The sequence below is a fragment of the Lepus europaeus genome, chromosome 11 (assembly GCF_033115175.1).
Source record: "Lepus europaeus isolate LE1 chromosome 11, mLepTim1.pri, whole genome shotgun sequence".
NCBI lineage: Eukaryota > Metazoa > Chordata > Mammalia > Lagomorpha > Leporidae > Lepus > Lepus europaeus.
In genome coordinates, this window is record NC_084837.1 from 55,336,741 (window position 1) to 55,359,156 (window position 22,416).

Genomic DNA, 22,416 nt, shown 5'->3' on the forward strand with positions numbered 1-22,416 from the left:
ATTCTTATCTTCTGATTGGTCAGGGCAGTCAGTAGCACACCGATAGCATTCATTCCAAGGAATGTGAAAGTCCTAACGTGGTGATTTCTGAATGTTGGAGAACCTTGTGAAAATAACAATGATTTGTTCAAGATGCGCAGTGACCCTTATCCTAACTTGGTCTCACAGGGTCTTGATCACATTTCCCCTCTAATGAGAACTACTTCCTCAGGATAAGGAGCCACCCTGAGGTATTTGCTTCCGAAGACCAGTTATTCCTTTGAGTTGGTCTCCTTCATCCAATCTAAGTCACACTGACAGAGAGCAGCTGGTGTCAGATATGCTGAAAACACTGACGTGTGGCTTCTCTTCCTTCTCCAAGCAACCACACTGGCAAGGTGCTCCAGGCCTTTACTTAGCCAAGGTTAGGCTTGGGCATGCTTTGTCTTCAGCGTGCCGCATCTAGCAACACTGAATAAATCGACAGAAGCCGCTAGCTATAGCCAGATTGACTTCTGGGGATATTGACCACTGAATATCAGTTAAGTGTTTACCAAATGAGAGGAGGGAGGGAGAGGACAAGGAGAAAAAGGACAATACTGGAGTTATTAAGAGCTGACCATGGTTTTGATAGAACATAGCCCTTACCATCTTCCTTTAAAATCTGACCAATCAGAGTTCTTTTTTAAAAAAATTGTACAAATTTGTGCTTTTATGGGAACATTAAATCATGGTCAAGAAAGGAGGAGTGTGCAGAGAATGAACAGGTCTCTCCACAGGTTACATTACCATTAAAATGGGTATAAGCCTGTCATACTGAGTTTTTTCATTAACCTTTTCCAGCCAAACCCGTTGAAAGGTGCTCAGGAAGAAATTGTTAATTTTGTGTCTGGAGAAAAGCATACAGGTTTTCTTTTAAAAACTAACATCAGAGAAACAGTTTCCACACATTAAAATAAATCCCTTTAGCCCTTTAGTTTGGAAAAATCCATGCACTTGGACCGTCACAAAATGAGGATAGGAGTGGTCACCACCATCGGTTTCTTAGTGAGTTAGTTGTTGCTGTTGTTATGAAGTCTACTTGCAGTCCAACACGCTAGACAGAACACCCAGAACAATCCTCATAACACAAGAGTCAGGGATGGCCACATTTCATCAAGGACACAGTGAATTCCTAGACTTTCTATTACTCATACAATTCTCATACAAAAACTCATATGATTGAAGGAGCAGCCAGGGTACTAACATTTTCACTGGATTTAGAAAATAATGTTTATTTTTGAGAGATGTCATTTCTGCCCAGCTGGCTTGGCCCTGGAGACATGTGCTTGGTTAGATCTGAGCTCTTCTGGAGGTCACATTAGCACAGTTTCAGGGAGGGATCTCAGCCAGAGAGAAGAACAAATGCTTACGGTGTTTCAACACTTCTAAAAACAAACAAAAATCCAATGCATTTTTGCCCTTTTTACTGGACTACATATTTCACTTTTCTACTAGGATTTTAATTTTCTGCTTTTTTCATTCATGATTCAGTTGGTGCCTAATTCCCTTCCAAAGACAGGGATTTCTTTTTTTAAGAGCAAATGTTCATCTCCGAAGACTTGATTCTCAATCATTTCAAAGACCCTAATTAGGAAAGCTCAGTTGGCCAGCTGGCTCAGGATAGGGTTACAGGACACTCTGGACAAATGATGGCAAAGTAAAATGTCAAGTATAGGAATGGTACTTTATCTGATATTCCAAAGAAATACATTTACATGGGATTCAGAATATACTTGTCCAAATCAGTTTACTTTCCCTAACCAGGTAAGACAGTTCCCAGTGATGTGAAAGTTGATGTGGTAGAGACTGATATTCAGTCAGCAGCTTTGCTTATTGATCACAGGCCTTCTTCCATCCTGCGATCAGTCTGGGGCTGGAAATGTTGCCTACAGCCAAAGACTGAGTCCATCTCAGTGCTCAATGGTGGCCGAGTCTGCCACTGAGACTCTTTCCTTTGTTGAAACAGGATGTCACATCCTTTTCAAAAAAGCCTTTGTGGATGTTTGTGTCAAAGAATGGACTTACACACTAGGTATGGGCATTGTGCTCCAAAGTAACCTTTGTTTCATCTTGATGGGATGCTGTGCTAAAAGCTCTCAAGTTATGTTTCTGCACCTGCCACAGGAATAGTGATGTTAGTTTCAAGTGTCTGTGTAGAGAAATACTGTGTGACCTGTTGGTGGAATTTGGGGTAAAATGTTTTAGAAAACAGCCTCACTTTCCCAGAAGCCTTTACCTCCTCACAGTGAATCCCACCTCAGCAAAAGTAGACAGCCTCCACATACTTACTTGGCCAACTTACGGTGCAAAATGAACAGGCACAGGGCCCTAGGGAATCTTACTTAATTTTAATTTTTGTGCTTACCTCATGGCTTAGCAGGCCATTGTACTATGAAGATGACAATGCCTCCATGGGTGAAAGAGTCCAATTTTTATTTCTTAGATCAAGAATGAAAGGGCCAGAAGACAGCATAGGAGAATACCTTAATTCCCATTACTGGCTCCTAAGCCAGAAGAAAATGACAGAATACTGACCTGGGCAGGTTATAGAGAGGGGCCATCCTGAAACAGGCCACCACTGCCCGTTTCCGTTGCTTTGACAATAGTTTGTGCCAGACGGCCTTCTTGGATCTCAAAGGCTGTTCTACCTGAGAAGAAATCACATGGATAGGTACCTATTAGGCTGATCTGGGGGCAGAAGACAGCTACCTGTGGCCCAGACTTCTTAACCCTGAAAGAATATTGACTTCTAAATTATGGTTGGCAAAATATACCTAGCAGTAGATGGTTCAGTCTGTGAACATCTTAGGGTTTCTCTCTTTTCCTATTGCTTTTGCCAATTATTGCTTAATAGCAGCTTTGCAAATGGCAGGGTACTTATATGGGTCATTTGAATTCATGGTGAGAACTTGTAAAATACTAGGAAGGGAAAGAACTAAGGGAGGGTCTACTACCATGAGGCAAACAAGGGACATTAGGGATGATCTTTGCCCCTGTTTCCTCAGTCTCCTGAAGGAAGTTTTAACTGAGAGATGAGTGGAGAGGATGGTATTCCTCCCGGAGGTTCCTCACCTGTTCCAGGTGGAAGACAGCTGCTGAAATCCTCTGCACACGCTCCACAGTCTTTTCTGGATTGGAAGGCTCTTCACTTTTCAGAACATCCTTGTAGAGATTCAGTTGCCATTTTACAGCTGGGTCATCAGACTGAAAATTGAAACACACTGTGAGATGAGCAATTTCCTGTACCACCTGGACTGAAAAGGGCTTTTACTCCTACTAAGCTTTCACAGCAATCAAGACTCTTAGGTGTTACTGTCTCTCATTTTCTCACATATTGTCTTCTGGAACATTACAGATGTTATAGAGGAACTAACCTCAATGTCTTCTAACTCTCCGGTCACAGTTTCTACGCCTGTATCTCTGTGCTACATTTTGGATTATTTCCTTAAAATAGCCTTCTAATTCATAAATTCTCTTTTCAGCTGTATCTAGTTTATTTTTTAACTCATGAACTGAGTTTTTAATTTGACTATATTTTCATTTTTATAATCACAATGAATTCTTTAAAATTTAATTTATACACGTTTCAGGCCATAGCAGGGAGATGGATGGGAAGAGGAGCATTTGGGACTAGAATTGGTGCCCTTATGGGATGCTGGTGCTGCAGATGTAGGCTTAGCCCACTATGCTACAGCGCCGACTCCCTGAATTCTTTTTAAAAGCTCATCTTTTCCTCTCCTTTAAATAATAACATCTGGTTTTTCTCTCTTGGCTCTTGGTTCTTCTCTCTTGGCTCTGCTCTCCTCTCTCCTCTTCTCTGCTCTATCTTCTCTCCTTGCTAGCTCCTCTCCTCTCTGTTTCTCTCTTATATTCTCTTCCTCTCTTTTTTCCTTCACCGCCCCTTCACTCCGGTCTGTAGGGTGTTCCCCAATAAACCCTTTCCCTTAAAAAAAATAACATCTAATTATTGCCTTTTGGATTCTACTGTTCTTTTTAAAAATTTTTAAACTATTTATGTTTAAATCCCTTCCTAGTGTTTCTTATGCTTAAAACTTTCTCTTTCTTATATTTGTTGGCCATCTTTTTTTTTTTTTTTTTTGACAGGCAGAGTGGACAGTGAGAGAGAGAGAGAGACAGAGGGAAAGGTCTTCCTTCCATTGGTTCACCCCACAATGGCTGCTGCAGCCGGTGCGCTGCGGCCAGCGTACTGTGCTGATCTGAAGCCAGGAGCCAGGTGTTTCTCCTGGTCTCCCATGGGGGTGCAGGGCCCAAGGACCTGGGCCATCCTCCACTGCACTCCCGGGCCAAAGCAGAGAGCTGGACTGGAAGAGGAGCAACCGGGACAGAATCCAGTGCCCTGACCAGGACTAGAACCTGGTGTGCCGGTGCTGCAGGCAGAGGATTAGCCTATTGAGCCGTGGCACTGGCCTGTTGGCCATCTAACGTTAGTTCATTTCTTTATGTGCTTTGTAATATTTTTTGTATGAGTTTGTCTTTAGGAGGAGTTTTATTTATTGTCATCTCAGCTTGTATTTCAGGAGTTGAAGAGTCTCCAAGTGATTTTATAGCTCTCTCTTCAGGAGACTTATGGCTTTCACAGGTTCAAAGCTAATTTTATTCAAGTTTCCTGTTCTGCATTTATGCACAGTATGTGTCATTAAGTCCCAAATGCCTCTTCCTTTAAGGTTATTAAAAACTCTTGCCCCAAGATACACCTATGGCCTGGAAAACACTATGAATTCTCGCTAAACTCAAATAAACTAAGCAGAAGGGTGGAATCGGCAGCCAAAGGAGAGCCTGGTGAGTTCTGTCTTCTTGCAGCATTACCTTTTCTTGCAAGTGCAAGTTATTCCGCAGATGTTCCTTGACCTCTTCATCTGTGTCCCTCTGTGGAAACAGAGATTACATTTTATCCCTAGAGCTCACTGTGGAAATGTGAAGTGGGGTGCAGAGATGGATTGTTGGGATCTTTATTAGAAGAAGAAAAATCGCAGACACTTGTTCAAAGGGTACACACTGACTCCCAAACCAGCTTTAAGGATGAGGGTGTGCACTTCTGTACACCTTGGTTTCTGTTCATCTCTTCCTCCCCCTGGCCCTACCTCACCCCGAGGAGGAGGGACCCCGGGCCCATCACTCCCGTCACTTATATCACATGCTCAGTCCAATGACAGGGCAGCTTACGTAGCTGTATCGGGATTTGGCAAGGGAGATCAGCTCCTGGTCGCCTGGAGTGCACATATTCAAGCCGATGGGCAGCATTTTCTTGAGTGCAGCCACGATGAGGGAGGTCTGGATGGAATACAGGTCTCCCCTCCGCTTTGTCTTCTTCCGCTCCTGGTCCTGTCCTCCAGACTAGGAGATGATGTTGAAATAAAGAGAGGGGCTCAGTGACGCTCTGAAATGAACTGCCTCAACTCAGAGGCAGCCTGCTGCCTTGTGGCCCTGCCATACAGGACAGCCCTCACTACATTTCAAAGGACAGTAGAGGCAGTGTGTTAAAGGTAAGCTAGATGGCCACAAAATACTATTTCTAATGCTGAGTCTTTTTATGCACACACACACACAGAACCACATAACTAGACACACATCACAGACATCTATAGTCTTTGCTCATTCATTTCTGGACCAAATGGCCAAGTAAACTGGTCTTTTGCAAAAAGAAACTGATAACTGACAAAATCACCCAAGAAAAAACAATCACCCAAGAAAAGAACAGGGAATTCTAGTGCTGGGGAATGAGTAAAACTTTGAAAAACATCTATTGCAGAAAGATTTGCCTGTGTTTCTAGGGCTGAGCAGGATCCTGGAGTACCAGCATCCCACATGGCCCTGCCACCATGAGGCAACGCAGGTGGATATATTCCATAGTGAATCCTCTGGCCAGCAAAACCCAAACATTGTCAATTCTATGTACAAGTTTCAGGGGCCTTTATGCTCCATGCTTCAAAACCCCAGGTCAGCCTCTTGGATGGCAGTGGGAGGGGCAAGACTGAGTGAGTCCTGTCATTACTGAGCATTTTCTAGCTTCCTTGCAGGTTCTGTCATTGGTGTGGAATTCTAAAGGTTTTCTATCTCAGAGCAAAACTCATTTATAGTCTAAATTACCTCTGAAAATGCCCCTGATCATCCACATGGGACAGAATCTGCTTAAATGTACATAAACTGGGAAACTGGGTGGTAAATGGATGTACAGATGTAAAATGCAAATGGTAACACACAGGACATAACTGAATAAACAGGCTTGAAATGTAACCATGTGGGTCAGATTATTTCCTGCTCACTTTCTATTTGATCTGGCCAACTCTTATGTTGTTCTAATCATAAATGATGCCTACAAGATGAGACTCCAGTGCGCCTGCTACTTACATAACATTTCTAATCCTCCCAGCAACCTTGAATATTATTAAGTTAGTTTTATAAGTGAGAATATGATGTTCAGGGAATGTAAGTAATTTTCTCAAGACCACACAGAACTACAGTGTCTGAGCCAAACTGCAGAGGCAAGTCTGTCTCACCAGGGCTCCATTTTCCTTTTCTAAGAACTGCATATGGACTGGTTCCTGCACCTCTGTACCTGTATTCTCTACCACATCCCTAGAGCAAAGGGCTTGGGACAATGGCAGCAGACACACATTAAGATCAGAAAGACAAAATTTTCCACAGAACAACCTATAGGGTTAACAAGAAAGCTGTCCCAGGGTTTACTCTACCATATACATATTTCATGCAAAAACTCATGGCTGACTGTTGAATTCAAACTCTTGAGTTTAGTGCCTGGAGGACTCCCTTTGAATCATGGGAGCCTTGTACAAGAGGCAGAACACATGTATAGTGTCAAAGGGCTGGAGTCACTAACAGAAACTAAGACCCTGACCCTGGGTGGCACTGCAGAGGGGCAAGTCTCTAAGGCTAGCTAGCCCTGCCAGTCATCCTATCTCTGTGAGTGCTTTGGCTGCCAAATGAGAGGGCAGCTGGGGAACCGAGCAGAGACAGCAAGGAGACCTCAGTTAGGGCGAGGCTTGGTTGGCTTCCCCGGCTTCCCCTCTCCAAGGGTGGGTAGGCCTACATTCATTCTTTTGACAGGCAGTTGTCTCCCCTGTTGCAGGCCTGGGGACCTCCAGATGGGACAAATCCATCCTGTACCACCCCCATGGTGATCACAGTGCAGAGGGGGCCAGAGCCCGGCACCTCTAATACTAGGACAGAAAAGACACGTCATGCATTTGACCTGTACCTTTACTTGCATGGCCTGTGTGGAAAGACAAAAGAAAAGAAACAAGGAGAAGAGTCAGTCAGTAAAAGCAGGGCTCTAAAGCAAATGTACCACATGTTAGTCACAGCTTCTTAGCCCCAGTTTCTCAGCCAGCACCAGAAACTCAACCGGTCTGCAAGTCAGTTGAGCATGGCATGGAGAGCAAGTGAGAGGTTAGGATGGAGGTTAGTTTGATCACAAGGCCCTACATCCAGGCCAAGCAACCCATCCCAGGGGAGAAGTCCACTCTGAGACCACCCTTTTAGAGGGTATGGCACTGAGGCTTGACCTGGGGTAGTCTTCAGTTCTGTTCACTAGGATGAATTCATTAATTTCAAGTCATTCCCCCCGTGACCAGGGTGGACTACAGACAATATGTCCCATAACCAAATACATGGATTTTCTTTCTTCCTCCTACCCACCACATAATTGACCCTGGCAGATCTGTGGTTACAGAAAGAAAAGGGAGAGCGGAGCTAAGGGGCTTATACTTCTGCTAAAAGATTTGCTTTAAAACAAGTTCTCTAGGAATAGTTAAGGTTATTCAGGATCACCCACAATGGAAAGGATGAAGGTTTTTTTCTTCTAATTCTGTGATCTTAGTTCAAAGGCTCCTATGGGTAACAGATTCTTCCCATGCTGCTAGGATTAGTTAACTCATTGCATTTCTCCTAATTTCAATTTCTATATCTTCAAAATAATACCATATTCCTACACTTAAGTAAAAAATTATCACCATTAGTTTATGACAAAAGTTGATTTTATATGTAAACCTTAAGGCAAACATACTCTTAAGGGATAAAGGAGTTTGAGGAGGACACACCACATATTGGTGTTTTGCACAGATGGGGCAGGGAACATTCTATCAATTCATGAACAAAGGCAAATCGTACCACTGGAAGTTCATATCCCATCTGAGAGGGAAAAGTGGAGACAAGTCAACCCAACATTAAAATAAGAGGAAAAGGAGATTTCCTGGAAAGTTGTCTGAGAATGAAGAGGGAAGGAAGGAGGGAGGCAGAAGAAAGGGAGAGATGGAGCAGGGTGCGGAAGAGAGAGGGAGAAAAGAGAAGGGAAAAGAGAGAGGGTTAGGGAGAGAGCAAGGGAAGGGAAGAGAGACAAGGAGGGGGAATGGGGAGAGACATGGAGTGGGAAAGAAGGAGTGAGCAAGAGGAATAAGAGAAGGGAGGAGGAGGAGCACAAGGGAAGGAGAGGAGAGAGAGGGGGATAAGGTGGTGGGGAGACACACAGAGAGAGGACATGGCCAATGCAGAGTGTACATGTGCAGTGTATGAGAGAGGGGCCAATGCAGAGTGTACATGTACATGTCCATGAGTGTGCGAGGGGGGGCCAATGCAGAGTGTACATGTACATGTGTATGAGTGTGCGAGAGGGGCCAATGCAGAGTGTACATGTGCATGTCTATGAGTGTGAGAGGAGAAAGTGTAAGAGAACCAGCAAGCATGACTGAGCACTAATGTAAGAACAAAGGAAATGAAAACAAGAGAAAAGAAATGAGGGAAAGAATCAAAGAGAGAAAGAAAATGAGAAAGAGAGGGAAATGGGGCCACAAGAAAGCTTGCACATTAGGTTGTGCATGTCCTTGGAAAAACTGTCTTCTAAAATAACTCATGTCCTTTTTCAACCCACAGAAATCATACTCTATGGGGTGAAGTGGCTTTAAACCATGAGGTATTCTAATATTTCCCTGTATCACAACTCTTTTTATTTCATTGTTTATAATAACCTTGGCCAAGGAACTGGCATTTCTTGGGCTAAACGTGTTCTAACTTACCATTCCCCTCCGAGGAAGATGCTGCCATTTTTCCAGAAAACAAAACAGGTTTAAAAACAAAACAAAAAAAAAATACTTGCTCAGCTTACTTACAATTAGCTTAATATATATTTGCAAACTGGTGTTATATAAACAAAATATACAATGAGCTCTCCAAAATAAAATCTGCATTAGCTGCCAGAAAAATAAGTTGAGCTGACCTTCAGTTCATCAAGTATGAATGGTGTGACCCACTGTATATTTTCCATTCACAATGGCATGTGCAGTGTGTGTGGCATGCAGCATTCACGTACACATCTTCCACAAAGGCTGCCATGGGCACTGAGGCCAACTGCCTTTATACAACACCAGAATTCAAGTAAGAGTGGAGGTAAAGGCAAGCACAGGTGACAGGTGGCTGTTCAGATCAGGTAGTAGAGAGAACAGAAGATTGCAGGGAAGCCAAGGCGGTGGGGATCATATTGCTGATAAAGAAGAACACCACTCCTCTGGCTCTTCATCATGGAGTTCCGTATTTAAAAAATAACAGAAATGTTTGTGATTCATTGTTTATTGGGAACATGGCATCTCTCTGTGTGAAACAGTGTACTGCATTTATCAAATATCTTTCTAAGCTAGAGATATTGCTAAAAACTGACTTTTAATCAGAGTATCTTAGAGCTGCAGAAAGTCAGGGAGTAAGTTCACTTTCATTTCATAGATTGATAAATTCGAGTTCTGTGGAGCTGAGTGAGTGATGCAAAGGCTGGGCCAAGGGTAGGATTGAGCTTCCTTTGAGTTTCCAGCCAATGTTCTACTATACTGTGTCCCAATTGAGGCAACAGGAACAATGTGTAAATTTATCACCTTGAGGAGCACTGCACATACTATTTAGCATCTAGGGGGTTCCCTCATATCCATTAAATTGTAACTTTGACCCTATTCCACGTGGGTCAAAAAGAACTGTCCTACAGCATCAATGGAAATAACATTAGCGTTTGCATCTGCAGACTAACCTTACCAAAGAAAGAAGATGCCCAGATACTGAACATGACCACCCTCTGACAATGCAAGCGCTTCCGTTTCCTTATTCAATCATGTGAATGAACCAAGTATCCGGTTATTTTGTTAGCAGGTGAGTTTTGAATGTCATTTTCTGTCACCTTATCTCTTTCCAAAAGAAAGCCAAGGACTCTTGAGTATCCATTCCTCACCAGAGGGCTATCTTTGCCATTTCTGCTCATCTGTGTTTCTAATCCTTGTTATCAGAGTCAGTTCCATTGCTTTGCTGCCATCCTTTGAAAATCACAACAGATGCTAACCAATTCAGTCCTGAGCCAGCAAATCTACCCCAAGCTGAAGATAGCATGGAAACTGCCTAGGATTTGCTGACCCTATAATACCTGAGTCAAAGGAGAGTTTGTGATGGCTATAAGAAGACTGAAGAGGAAGTTCAGATAAGCTCGGTATCCTAGGGAGATGGAGTCTGAAAAACCCTACCTTGTGTAACCTCACGCAAGCTGCAGCTGTGTTTACTAAAAGAGTAAATAATTTTTGGAAAATCAAACAAAAGTGTCCAAATCACAAAAGGATCCACCATAAGGGTCCTTGGCAGTCAAGATTCCCATTGAAAGTCATTCTGCTTCTCATATGTGCAATTTTGTTGGTTAAACTTTGTGAAGCAGTGCATATTAAAAAGTGTATAGTCAGGTATTCTTGGAGTGTATCTTAAATTCTCCAGTCAGTTTTTGAACACTGGGAGGTATTAGTATCAACACATCCAAAAGATGGAAGAGATGGAAAGTTCAGAGTCATTGTCATTGACTAGAGCTAGTTACGCTCTAGTGGAGCTCTGGGTGCTGAAGTTTTCATTTTCAGTATAACAATACCCCTTGTCTGTAGCTCTATATACACAGGTTCTCCATCCCAAGTGGTTATTTGGAAACATGCCCATGGAAGGTATTCACTACAAACCTATGATTCTCATCTTTCCAGAACTGACTTTGACTTCTCCCCCATGCATACTCCACCTTCATGTTCCTCAAGGGCAGCACTGCACCAGCAATGAAAGAGATACACACCTCAGGCATTACATGTCAGTTACACTTGACATATACTCAACCATTGTGGAGAAACATTTCTCAGAGTCAAGGCTAAGCCAGAATTGCTGGTAACAAAACTTCCCATTTAAGTAGGTTTTGCTTTGCTGTGTACACCTGAGAGTTCTTTCCAATCAAAATAATAAAGCCTCATTGTGCAGAGCTGTCTCAGGAGGAGCTAGGAGGCCAGTGTCTCCCTCTGTAGCCCTGCTACACTCCACCCTATAGGTTACTCTGTTTTCAGACAGATGTCTGTTATGCCCTTTTTCAAACATTCCTGGAGGGAGATGGAGAAATATTTGGCTTTCTGAATGCAACTGTCATGGAAAATAAAACGGAAGGCATTAAGAGGTCAACACAGCTGAAATAAAACAAGTATTGAGTGTTCCAGATAGGAGGGAACCAAGCATAATGTTAGAGTATGTGCCATTGAAATCTTCAAAGCAAGGTCATTTCCTCTTAGCTAATCCAAAGATGGCTGCAGGCATATGTATTTCTGTAGTTCCACTACACAGGAGGTAGTTCTATTTTAAAACCACTAACTTTGTTTTGGAGACCTCTCAAATGCCTTGGGCAAGGATTGGAACATCAGCTATTCTACATACAAGCAGCTCTTTATTCACAGAATGTGATGATCATGCTTATTTTACAGCATTTTTTTTTTCTGGATCATTCTCAAAGAAACGACAGTAGAGACCGTGGATTATGTAGTCTGCCCTAAGTGTACTACAGTGCTAATTCTTACAAAATATAAAACAGATACAAGTCATGGTGAGGACAACATTGGAGGGTTTTTGGAGTTGATTTCTAAGGACTTACTTTTGACATCTTGCTTTTGCTGTCTCCAGTTAAAAATGCCAAGTTATTAATTTCATTCTGAATCACAAAATTTTGTTCTTCCCTCTTGAAGTTCTAAACAGAGAGAAATAAAAAAGCAAACATTACAAAAATGTTTCCCAAGGTGTATACCTTTCTCAGCCAAGCTAAATCCAGGGCACAAATCTATCCTTACATGTGATTTACACCACAGGATGAAGACCTCTGCCACCATGCGGAAGAGTTGGTCAGAATCCCCATCAGGGCTTTTGAGCCAGTTGGATCTGGATTGAAAAGTGAATGAATAGAGACATGAAAATCAGTAAGGATTAAAATCTTCATAAAAATTATGTGTACATTCAGATAAAACTGAATTCCCTTCCGAAGACAATCAGCAGAGTGTGTTAGTATACTCCTTTCCACTTCGAGGCATATACTTGGGAGCGTTTTTGAAGGACCTTCAATAATGCATTTTACTGAAGAATTCAAGGGTGATCTCAGCAAATAGATGTCAGAAGTTAAATTTTAAAATTATCAAGTGCGGATTTTATTTCTTCTTTAAACTGATAAGTTGATTAAAGCTTAAATTCTACATTTTGGGACAGGCTGGCTCTGATACTTAGGCCACCAAAACCAGGGAAGTCTTGTTCACTATGACATCTAATCTTGTATTTGACGCATTGTGGTTAAGCCTCTGAAATTTTGAGCACTGTAAATGGTTCACCCCACCCCACCCTTCTCTCAAAACCAGTTTTATGAATGGAATTTTTAAGACAGTACATTTTCCACTATGATTTGAAGCATATGAGTAGAGACCAAATATTTCCCATGTCCTCTCAAATGGTTTGAAAATTCCCTATAGATAGGTATTACTCATCTTTTAAAATAGTTTTAAAAACTAGCCTATGTTGAAAAATTTTACAGTAGCAGCAAGAAGATTATGTTGCAATAGAATACAGTCATTTTCTATAAGTTGTCTTGCCCCTCAATGTTTTATACATTTTATTTTTTAAGATTTTATTTATTTATTTGAGAGGTAGAGTTACAGACAGTGAGAGGGAGAGACAGAGAGAAAGGTCTTCTATCCACTGGTCTACTCCCTAAATGGCTGCAATGGCTAGACCTGAGTTGGAGCCAGGAGCCCTGACATGGGTGCAGGAGTCCAAGCACTTGGGCCATCTTCTATTGCTTTTCCAGGCCATAGCAAAGAGCTGGATTGGAAGAGCAGCAGCTGGGACTAGAATAGGTGCCTATATGGGATGCTGATGCCGCAGGTGGAGGATTAACCTGTCTTGCACATTTTAATTAAATTATATTTTTAAAGGGCTGGGTCAGTTGCCACTTTTGAATACTTACAAAGAGTAACTTAAAAGTTATTCTGTTACTTAACACTTCTGACACCAACTGTGTCACACTAAGCAATACTTCAACCCCCCCCAGAAAGAAACCAACTGGAAGTTCTATAATTTAATTTTGATGCCATCTGGAATTAGTGCACAAGTTAAAGGTTCAGTTCCATAAGACTGTTGCCCAATTTCAGATGCCAGTTCCAAGTCTCATGTTGTATTTCTTATCAACTGGCTATAAATCAAGGATCCATGTAACTCCTTGGGTCCAATAATTTACTAGAATAGCTCACAGAACTCAGGGAAACACATGAATTACTATTTATAGTATGTTATAAATCATACAACTGAGGGACAATCAAATGGAAGAGACATGTAGGGGAAGGTATGGGGAAGAAGCAGGGAGCCTCTGTGCACAGCCCAGGTGTGCAACCCTCCCAGTACCTCCAAGTGTTATCAACATGGAAGATCTCCCAAGTCCACAACTGAGGGTTTAGGATGATTGGTTAAACCATAGCCATCAATTATTAAACTCAATATCTAGTCTCTCCTCCTAGGAAGTTGATGGACAGGAAGAGTGTGAGGTTGGAAGTTTCAACCCTTTAATCCACATGGTTGATTCTCCTGGAACCCAGTCCACATCCTTAAAGAATCACCTTATTAGAATAAACTCAGATATGGTTGGAAGAGGCTTAATAGGAACAACAAAAGATATTCCATTTGCCTCCATCATTCAGGAAATTCCAGTGTTGTAGGACTTTGATGTCAGGAATCAGGGATAAAGACTAATATACTTCTTAGTAAATCATTATATCGCAGTGACACAAAAGTTAATTTTTCTATCATCTTTCTCTTTTTAATTTTTTTGACAGGCAGAGTTAGACAGTGAGAGAGAGAGAGAGAGAGAGAGAGAGAGAGAGAGAGAGAGAGAAAGGTCTTCCTTCTGTTGGTTCACCCCCCAAATGGCTGCTATGCAGCTGGTGCACCGCGCTGATCCGAAGCCAGGAGCCAGGTGCTTCCTCCTGGTCTCCCATGCGGGTGCAGGGCCCAAGTACTTGGGCCATCCTACACTGCCTTCCCGGATCACAGCAGAGAGCTGGACTGGAAGAGGAGCAACTGGGACAGAATCTGGCACCCCAACCGGGACTAGAACCCGGGGTGCCAGCGCTGCAGGTGGAGGATTAGCCTAGTGAGCCATGGCGCTGGCCTCTATCATCTTTCTTAAAGAAAAATTTTACTCACAAATATTCAGAGGAACCTGATGCCTCTTAACCCAAACCGAGTAACAGTTATCAAAATCCAGTTTCCTATGCCTGGCAACATTAGACTGAATTGCTGCCCTGGGCATTCTTGTATCTCCTGCCCATTCATGGAAAACACCAAGCTAAGACAGAAAGGTAAAAAGACACATGAGGTCAAGACAATTTCTTGATCTGTCTCTTATCTCCTGAAATCTGTACTGCCCCAGGATCAAGACTCAGGAACATCCTTATTTGAACTCTCCTGTTTTCTAACTCGTCTAGTCTCTCCTTTATACAGTAGACACTATTGGGTATCTACCTAATACAATTCTCCTCTTCTATAAAAACAAAATCCTATTTTGCTCTTGGTGTCATATTGCCCTTCTAAAGATGTTATTCATCCTCCTTTGAGCTACAACTATGAAACCAAACTCCTGTATGACTATTATAAATGAATATGCACCTAATTATAGAAAACCTGGCTATTTAAAAGAATTGTTAAAGGATTTAAATGGAGATATAGACTCAAATACAGTAGTAATGGGGGATTTCAATACCCCATTTCCAGCAAAGGACAGATCAATCACAGAGAAAATAAACAAAGAAACAACAGAGTTAAGTGACACCATAGACTAAATAGACCCAGCAGATATCAACAGAGCCTTCCACCCTACAGCCGCAGAATACACATTTGGTTCCTCCAGTGTATGGAACTTTCTCTAGGATTGACCATATGCTAGGCCATAAAGTAAGTCTCAGCATTTCAAAAAAACTGAAATCATACCATGCATCTTCTCAGACCACAATGCAATGAAGCTGGAAATCATCAACTCAGGAATCTCCAGAACATATGCAAACATATGGGGAATGAACAACATGTTTCTGAATGAACAGTGGGTCATAGAAGAAATTGAAAAATTTCGATTTGAAAACAAATTAAGACAATACAACATACCAAAATTTGTGGGATACAGCAAAAGCAGTGTTAAGAGGAAAGATTATAGCAGTTGGTGCTTACATCAAGAAACTTCAGGCCGGCACCGCGGCTCAATAGGCTAATCCTCTGCCTTGCGGCACCGACACACCAGGTTCTAGTCCTGGTCAGGGTGCTGGATTCTGTCCCAGTTGCCCCTCTTCCAGGCCAGCTCTCTGTTGTGGCCAGGGAGTGCAGTGGAGGATGGCCCAGGTGCTTGGCCCTGCACCCCATGGGAGACCAGGAGAAGCACCTGGCTCCTGCCTTCAGATCAGCGTGGTGCGCCGGCTACAGTGCGCCGGCCGTGGCAGCCATTGGAGTGTGAACCAACGGCAAAGGAAGACCTTTCTCTCTGTCTCTTTCCCTCTCACTGTCCACTCTGCCTGTAAAAAAAAAAAAAAGAAACTGGAAAGGCACCAAATAAATGAACTATCCATTCACCTCGAGGATCTAGAAAAGTAAAAGCAAACCAAACCCAAAACTAGTAGCAGAAAAGAAATAATTAAAATTAGAGAAGAAATCAACAAAATTGAAACAAAAAATACAAAAGATCAGCAAGATGAAGAGCTGGTTTTTTGAAAAAATAAACAAAATTGACACACCATTGGCCCAACTAACCAAAAAAAGGACAGAGAAGAACCAAATCAGTAAAATTAGAGATGAAAAAGAAATGTAACAACGGACACCACAGAAATAAAAAGAATCATCAGAAACCACTTCAAAGAGTAGTATGCCAACAAACTGGGAAACCTAGGAGAAATGGATAGATTCCTAGACACATGCAACCTACCTAAATTGAGTCATGAAGACAATGAAAACCTAAACAGACACATAACCAAGACAGAAGTTTAATCAGTAATAAAGGCCCTCTCAACAAAGAAAAGACCAGGACCAGATGGCTTCACTGCTGAATTCTACCAAACATTTAAAGAAGAACTAACTCTAATTATTCTCAAATCACTTAAAACAATTGAAAGGGAGGGAATCGTCCCGAATTCTTTCTATGAAGCCAGCATCATCTTAATTCCTAAATCCAGAAAAAATGCAACAGAGAAAGAGATCTACAGACCAATTTCCCTGATGAACATAGGAGCAAAAATCCTCAACAAAATTCTGGCCAATGAATCCAACTACACATCAGAAAGCTCATTCACTTGGACCAAGTGGGATTTATCCCTGGTATGCAGAGATGATTCAACATTCGCAAATCAATGTGATATAGCACATTAACAAACTGCTGAACAAAATGATTATCTCAAAAGATGCAGAGAAAGTGTTTGATAAAATACAACACCTTTTCATGATGAAAACTCTTAAGCAAATTGGGTTTAGAAGGAACGTTCCTCAACACAATCAAGGCAATTTATGACAAATCCATGGCCAGCATCATACTGAATAGGGAAAAGTTGGAAGCACTCCCACTGAGATCCAGTACTAGCAGGGATGCCCACTCTCACTATTTCTATTCAATATAGTCCTGGAAGTTTTAGCAAGAAACATTAGGAAAGAAAAAGGAATCAAAGGGATACAAATTGGGAAGGAGGAAGTCAAACTATCCCTATTTGCAGATGACATGATTCTATATATAAGGGATCCAAAAGACTCCACTAAGAGACTATTGAAACTCATAGAAGAGTTTGGTAAAGTAGCAGGATATAAAATCAATACACAAAATCAACAGCTTTTGTATACATAAACAGTGTCATGGTTGAGAAAGAACTTCTAAGAGCAATACCATTCACAATAGCTACAAAAAAATTAAATACCTTGGAATAATTTAACCAAGGATTTCAAAGATCTCTACAATGAGAATTACAAAACACAAAAGAAAGAAATAGAAGATACAAAATAACGGACAAATCTTCAATGTTCATGGATTGGGAGAATCAATATCATCAAATGTCCATTCTTCCAAAAGCAATTTATAGATTCAATGTGATACAAATCAAAATACCAAAGACATTCTTCTCAGATCTAGAAAAAATGATGCTGAAATTCATATGAAGGCACAGGAGACCTTGAATAGCTAAAGCAATCTTTTACAACACAAAGCCGGAGGCATCACAATACCAGATTTCAGGACATACTACAGGGAAGTTGTAATCAAATAGCCAGGTACAGGTACAGAAACAGATGGATAGACCAATGGAACAAAACAGAAACCTCAGAATCAATCTAAATATCTACTACCAACTTATATTTGACCAGGCAGCTAAACCAATCCCTGGAAGAAGGACAGTCTCTTCAACAAATGATGCTGGGATAACTCGATTTCCATATGTGGAAGTATTAAGCGAGATCCCTACCTTACACAAAAATGCACTCAACATGGGTTGAAGATCTAAATCTATGCCACAGCACCATCAAATTGAGAACATTAGGGAAACCCTGCAAGACATTGGCACAGGCAAAGAATTCCTGGAAAAGTTCCCAGAGGCATCAGCAGTCAAAGCCAAAATTAACAAAATTAACAAACTTCAAATTGAGAAGCTTCTGTACTGCAAAATAAACACTCAGGAAAGTGAAGAGGCAACTGACAGAAAGGGAGAAATTACCTGCAGACTACACAACTGATAAAGGATTGATAACCAGAATCTACAAAGAGATCTAGATACTCCACAGTAACAAAACAAACAACCCAGTTAAGAGATGGACAAAGGACTTAAAAAGACATTTTTCAAAAAAGGAAATCCACCATTTGGGGCAAGTCCGATTGAGCAAATGGTGGAGTTAGAAATGTACCAGGGGATTCCAATACAATCCCATCAAGATTGCATGTACCATTGCCATCTCACTAGTCCAAGTGATAAATTTCAGTTCACAATTTTTTTTTTACTTATTAAACTTTTATTTAATGAATATAAATTTCCAAAGTATAGCTTATGGGTTACAATGGCTTCCCCCCTCCCATAACTTCCCTCCCGCCCGCAACCCTCCCCTTTCCCGCTCCCTTTCCCCTTCCATTCATGTAAAGATTCATTTTCAATTCTCTTTGTATACAGAAGATCAGTTTAGTATATATTAGGTAAAGAAGTTCACAATTGATCATACTGATAGGTCTAAGAGTCAAAGGGATCACACAAACAAGACTAGTGTCTGCTAATACTAACTGATAGAATAAAAAAGGGAGAGAATGATCCAACATGGGAAGTGGGATACACAGCAGACTCATAGAATGTCAGATGTCCTAAACAGCACTTTGGCCTCAGAATCAGCCCTTAAGGCATTCAGATCTGGCTGAAGAGCCCATGAGAGTATTTTAGGCATGGAAAGCCAAGACACTCTGGAAAAAAGAAAGAGGACCTAAATGAAAAATCTCTGAGTGAGATCCCAGTAGAAAGAACGGGCCATCAAAGAAGGAGGTACCCTTCTCTGAAGGGAGGAGAGAACTTCCACTTCGACTATGACCTTGTCTAAATAAGATTGAAGTCAGTGAACTCAAGAAGCTTCCATATCCTTGGCAACTCATGACTAGAGCCTAGGGAGATTACTGACGCCATAAACAAGAGTGCCAAATCGTTAAGTCAACAACAGGAGTCACTGTGTACTTACTCCTCATGTGGGATCTCTGTCCTTAATGTGTTGTCCAATGTGAATTAATGCTATAACTAGTACTAAACAGTTTTTACACTTTATATTCTGTGTGGGTGCAAACTGATGAAATCTTTACTTAATATATACTAAACTGATCTTCTGTATATAAAGATAATTGAAAATGAATCTTGATGTGAATGGAATGGGAGAGGGAGCGGGAGATGGGAGGGGTGTGGGTGGGAGGGAAGTTTTTTTTTGGGAAAAGACATTGTAATCCATAAACTGTACTTTAGAAATTATATTTACTAAATAAAAGTTTAAAAAAAAAAGGAAATCCAAATGGCCAACAGACACATGAAAAATTGTTCAGGATCTCTAGCAGTCAGGGAAATGTAAATCTAAACCAAAATGAGATTTCACCTCACCCCAGTTAGAATGGCTCTCATACAGTAATCAGCAAAATCCTAGAGAGGATGGGGAAAAGGGTACCCTAACCAAATGTTCGTAGGAATGTAAACTGCTAAAGCCACTATGGAAGACACTATGGAGATAACTCGAAAACCTGAATACAGATCTACAATATGACCCAACCATCCCACTCCTGGGAATTTACCCAAGGGTAATGAAATCAGCAAATAAGAGATATCTACACCTCCATGTTTATTGTAGCTCAATTCACAAAAGCTGACATGGAATCAACCTAAATGCCCATCAACCAAAGACTGGATAAAGAAATTATGGGATATGTACAGTATGGTATACTACACAGCAGTAAAAATAAATGAAATCCAGTCATTTGCAACAAAATAGATCAATCTGGAAAACTTCATACTTAGTGAAATAAGCCAGTGCCAAAGGGACAAATACTATATGTTCTCCCTGATCTGTGAGAATTAATAGCTCACCTAAAACAAAAGTTGTAGAAGTGACATTGATACTTTAAGAAACAAAGATTTGAATAGCCCTCATCTTGACTGTAGGAATAGTTTTAAATTTTTTTTCTTTTCTCTTCATACTATATGTTGAAGTCTTAACATAGTTAATCATATGTATATAAAGTCAATTAAAAATAGATCCCAGTAAAAAAAATAAGGGGGGGGGGAATAAGAGAGGGCAGATGGAGGAGGAAGTTTGTAACTGTAAAGCTGTATGGTTCTGTATACAGTCCTATGGACTTACTTTAAGCGTACAGTTTAAAAACTTGTCATGGGACTGCACATCCCTGGGAAGAAGTGGAGCAATTAGGACTTGAACTGGTGCTCATATAGGTTGCTGGGGCTACAAGCTAATCCACAGTGCCAGTCCCCATGGATTCAGTATAATAAAATCATGTTGTCTGCAAACAGGGATAACCTGATCTGTTTTTCAGTTTGAATGCCATTTATTTCATACTGTTATCTGATTGAGGTGGCTAAGACTTCAAATATTATATTGCCTAAGAATGGTGAAATGCCTTGTATTGCTTCTGATTTTAATGAAAACAATTTCATTAAGAAATTTTTTCATTAAGTATGATGCTTGCTCTGGGTCTGTCATATATATAGCCATTATTGTGTTGAAGTATGTCATTCTATGTAACTTTTGAAGGTTTTTATCATGAAGGAATGAATTTTATCAAACGATTTTTCTGCATCTATTGAGATGATTATATAGCTTTTATCATTCTGTTGATGTGATATATTATGATTATTGAATTTATTTATATTGAACCATCCTTGCATCCCTGGGATAAGCCCACCTGATCATGCTCTATTATCTTTTTTATGTGCTGTTGGATTAAATTTGAGATTTTTTTTTTTTGCATCTAGGTTCTCCAGAGATACTGGTTTCATGTTTATGTCTTTTTGTGGTTTTGTATTAGGATAATGCTGGCTTTGTGGAATGAGTTTGGGAGGGTTTCTTCTCTTTCAATACTTTAGAATAGTTTTGAAAAAAAAAAACACACTGGCATTATATTTTCATTAAAATATTGGTAAAATGCAGCAATGAATTAACTCAGTCCTGGGCTTTGCTTTGTTAGGATACTTAAAAAATATTTATTAATTTGAGAGGAAGGGAGAACGGGAGGGAGGGAGGGATAGAGAGGGAAATTCTCAACTGCTGGTTCACCCCTAAATGGCCACAGCATTCAGAGTGCTGAAGCCGGGAGCCAGGAACTCAATCCGGTTCTCCCACACAGGAGGCAGGAATCCAGTTACTTGAAGTATCACTGGTCCTTTCCCGGGGTCTACATTAGCAGAAAGCTTGATCAAAGAGCCAGAAGCGGATATTGAATCCAGGCACTATGAGATGGATGCAGGCGTCTTAACTGGTAGGCCAAATACCTGCCCTGCTAGACTTTTTTAGTACTGACTCAATCTCATTATTTGTTATTGGCTTGTTCCAGTTTTCTATGGCTTTATGCATCAGTCTTGTTATGTCATACATGTCTACAAATTATTTCTTCTAGGTTTTTAAATTTGTTGATGTGGTTATTTATAATAGTCCCTAATGAGCTTTCATATTTTTCTGTTATGGTTGAAATGCCTTTTTCATCTCTTATTTTATTTACTTGAGTCTTCTTCTTTCTCTTGTTTAGTCTAATTAATGGCTTGTTAATTTTCTTAAAAAAAAAAAAACTACTCTTTCATTGCCACTGAGCAAACTTTCTCTTGGTTTAGGGTTGATCTTGAGAATAAAATAGCAGATGCTCTGTGTTTAGTTCCCTTATTTATAAGGTCATCACGTATCTTGATGCTCTGCAACATCTAGTCTTGTGCTTGCTTATCTGCCCCACTCCCTAGTGGGTGGGATCTTCTCCCACACTGTGCTGTCCAAGGTCGGGGGGTAACGGTGGTAGAGGCAGTCCCTTGGTTGCCCAGCTAACAGTTCCAGAGTCTTAGTCCACAGGGACTGGCCTGGGAGCATGACCACAGTGCTGCTGGGTCTCACTGTGGTAGGCCTGGTACTGAAGCCTGGACTTTATTCTCTTTCCCTCTCCCAAGCAGAAGGTTATGTCTCTATGCTGTGCTGCTTGGACTGGAATGAGGGATGATGTGGGTAACTCTTTCGTTCCTTCATTTTTATACTAAAACCAGGCTCTATTGTCTCTTGCTTGTTTCCCAGCTCTTTTAAAGGGAAATCAGTATTTGAACACCTGGTCAAAGTGATGTCTCTCTTGGGAGATGATCAGTGGGTAATCTTATCCAGCTTCTATCTTGCTCCACCTCAGAATTCTCTTTTTCTACCCCATTCTTTTTCTAAGTGTTAAATCTTCACTCTTATCTTCGGTGGTTATTTCTTCAAGAGCAGAGAGGTGAATGTGGAGAACATCTCATTAAATATTTTCCCCCAGGAAAACAAACTCTCTGCACCTCT

At 41.0% G+C, this 22,416-nt stretch overlaps 1 protein-coding gene across 1 annotated transcript in view; it reads right to left on the minus strand.

Moving 5' to 3' along the window:
- Nucleotides 1–22,416, minus strand: part of RYR3 (ryanodine receptor 3) — a 580,573-nt gene that overhangs the window by 43,411 nt on the left and 514,746 nt on the right. The window contains exons 68-74 of the mRNA XM_062206624.1: nt 12,162–12,249; nt 11,969–12,061; nt 7,259–7,273; nt 5,206–5,376; nt 4,849–4,908; nt 3,094–3,225; nt 2,557–2,669 (exon numbers count right to left, since the gene is read on the minus strand). Coding sequence (XP_062062608.1) covers nt 2,557–2,669; nt 3,094–3,225; nt 4,849–4,908; nt 5,206–5,376; nt 7,259–7,273; nt 11,969–12,061; nt 12,162–12,249 — 672 coding nt within the window. The remainder of the gene's footprint in view (nt 1–2,556; nt 2,670–3,093; nt 3,226–4,848; nt 4,909–5,205; nt 5,377–7,258; nt 7,274–11,968; nt 12,062–12,161; nt 12,250–22,416) is intronic.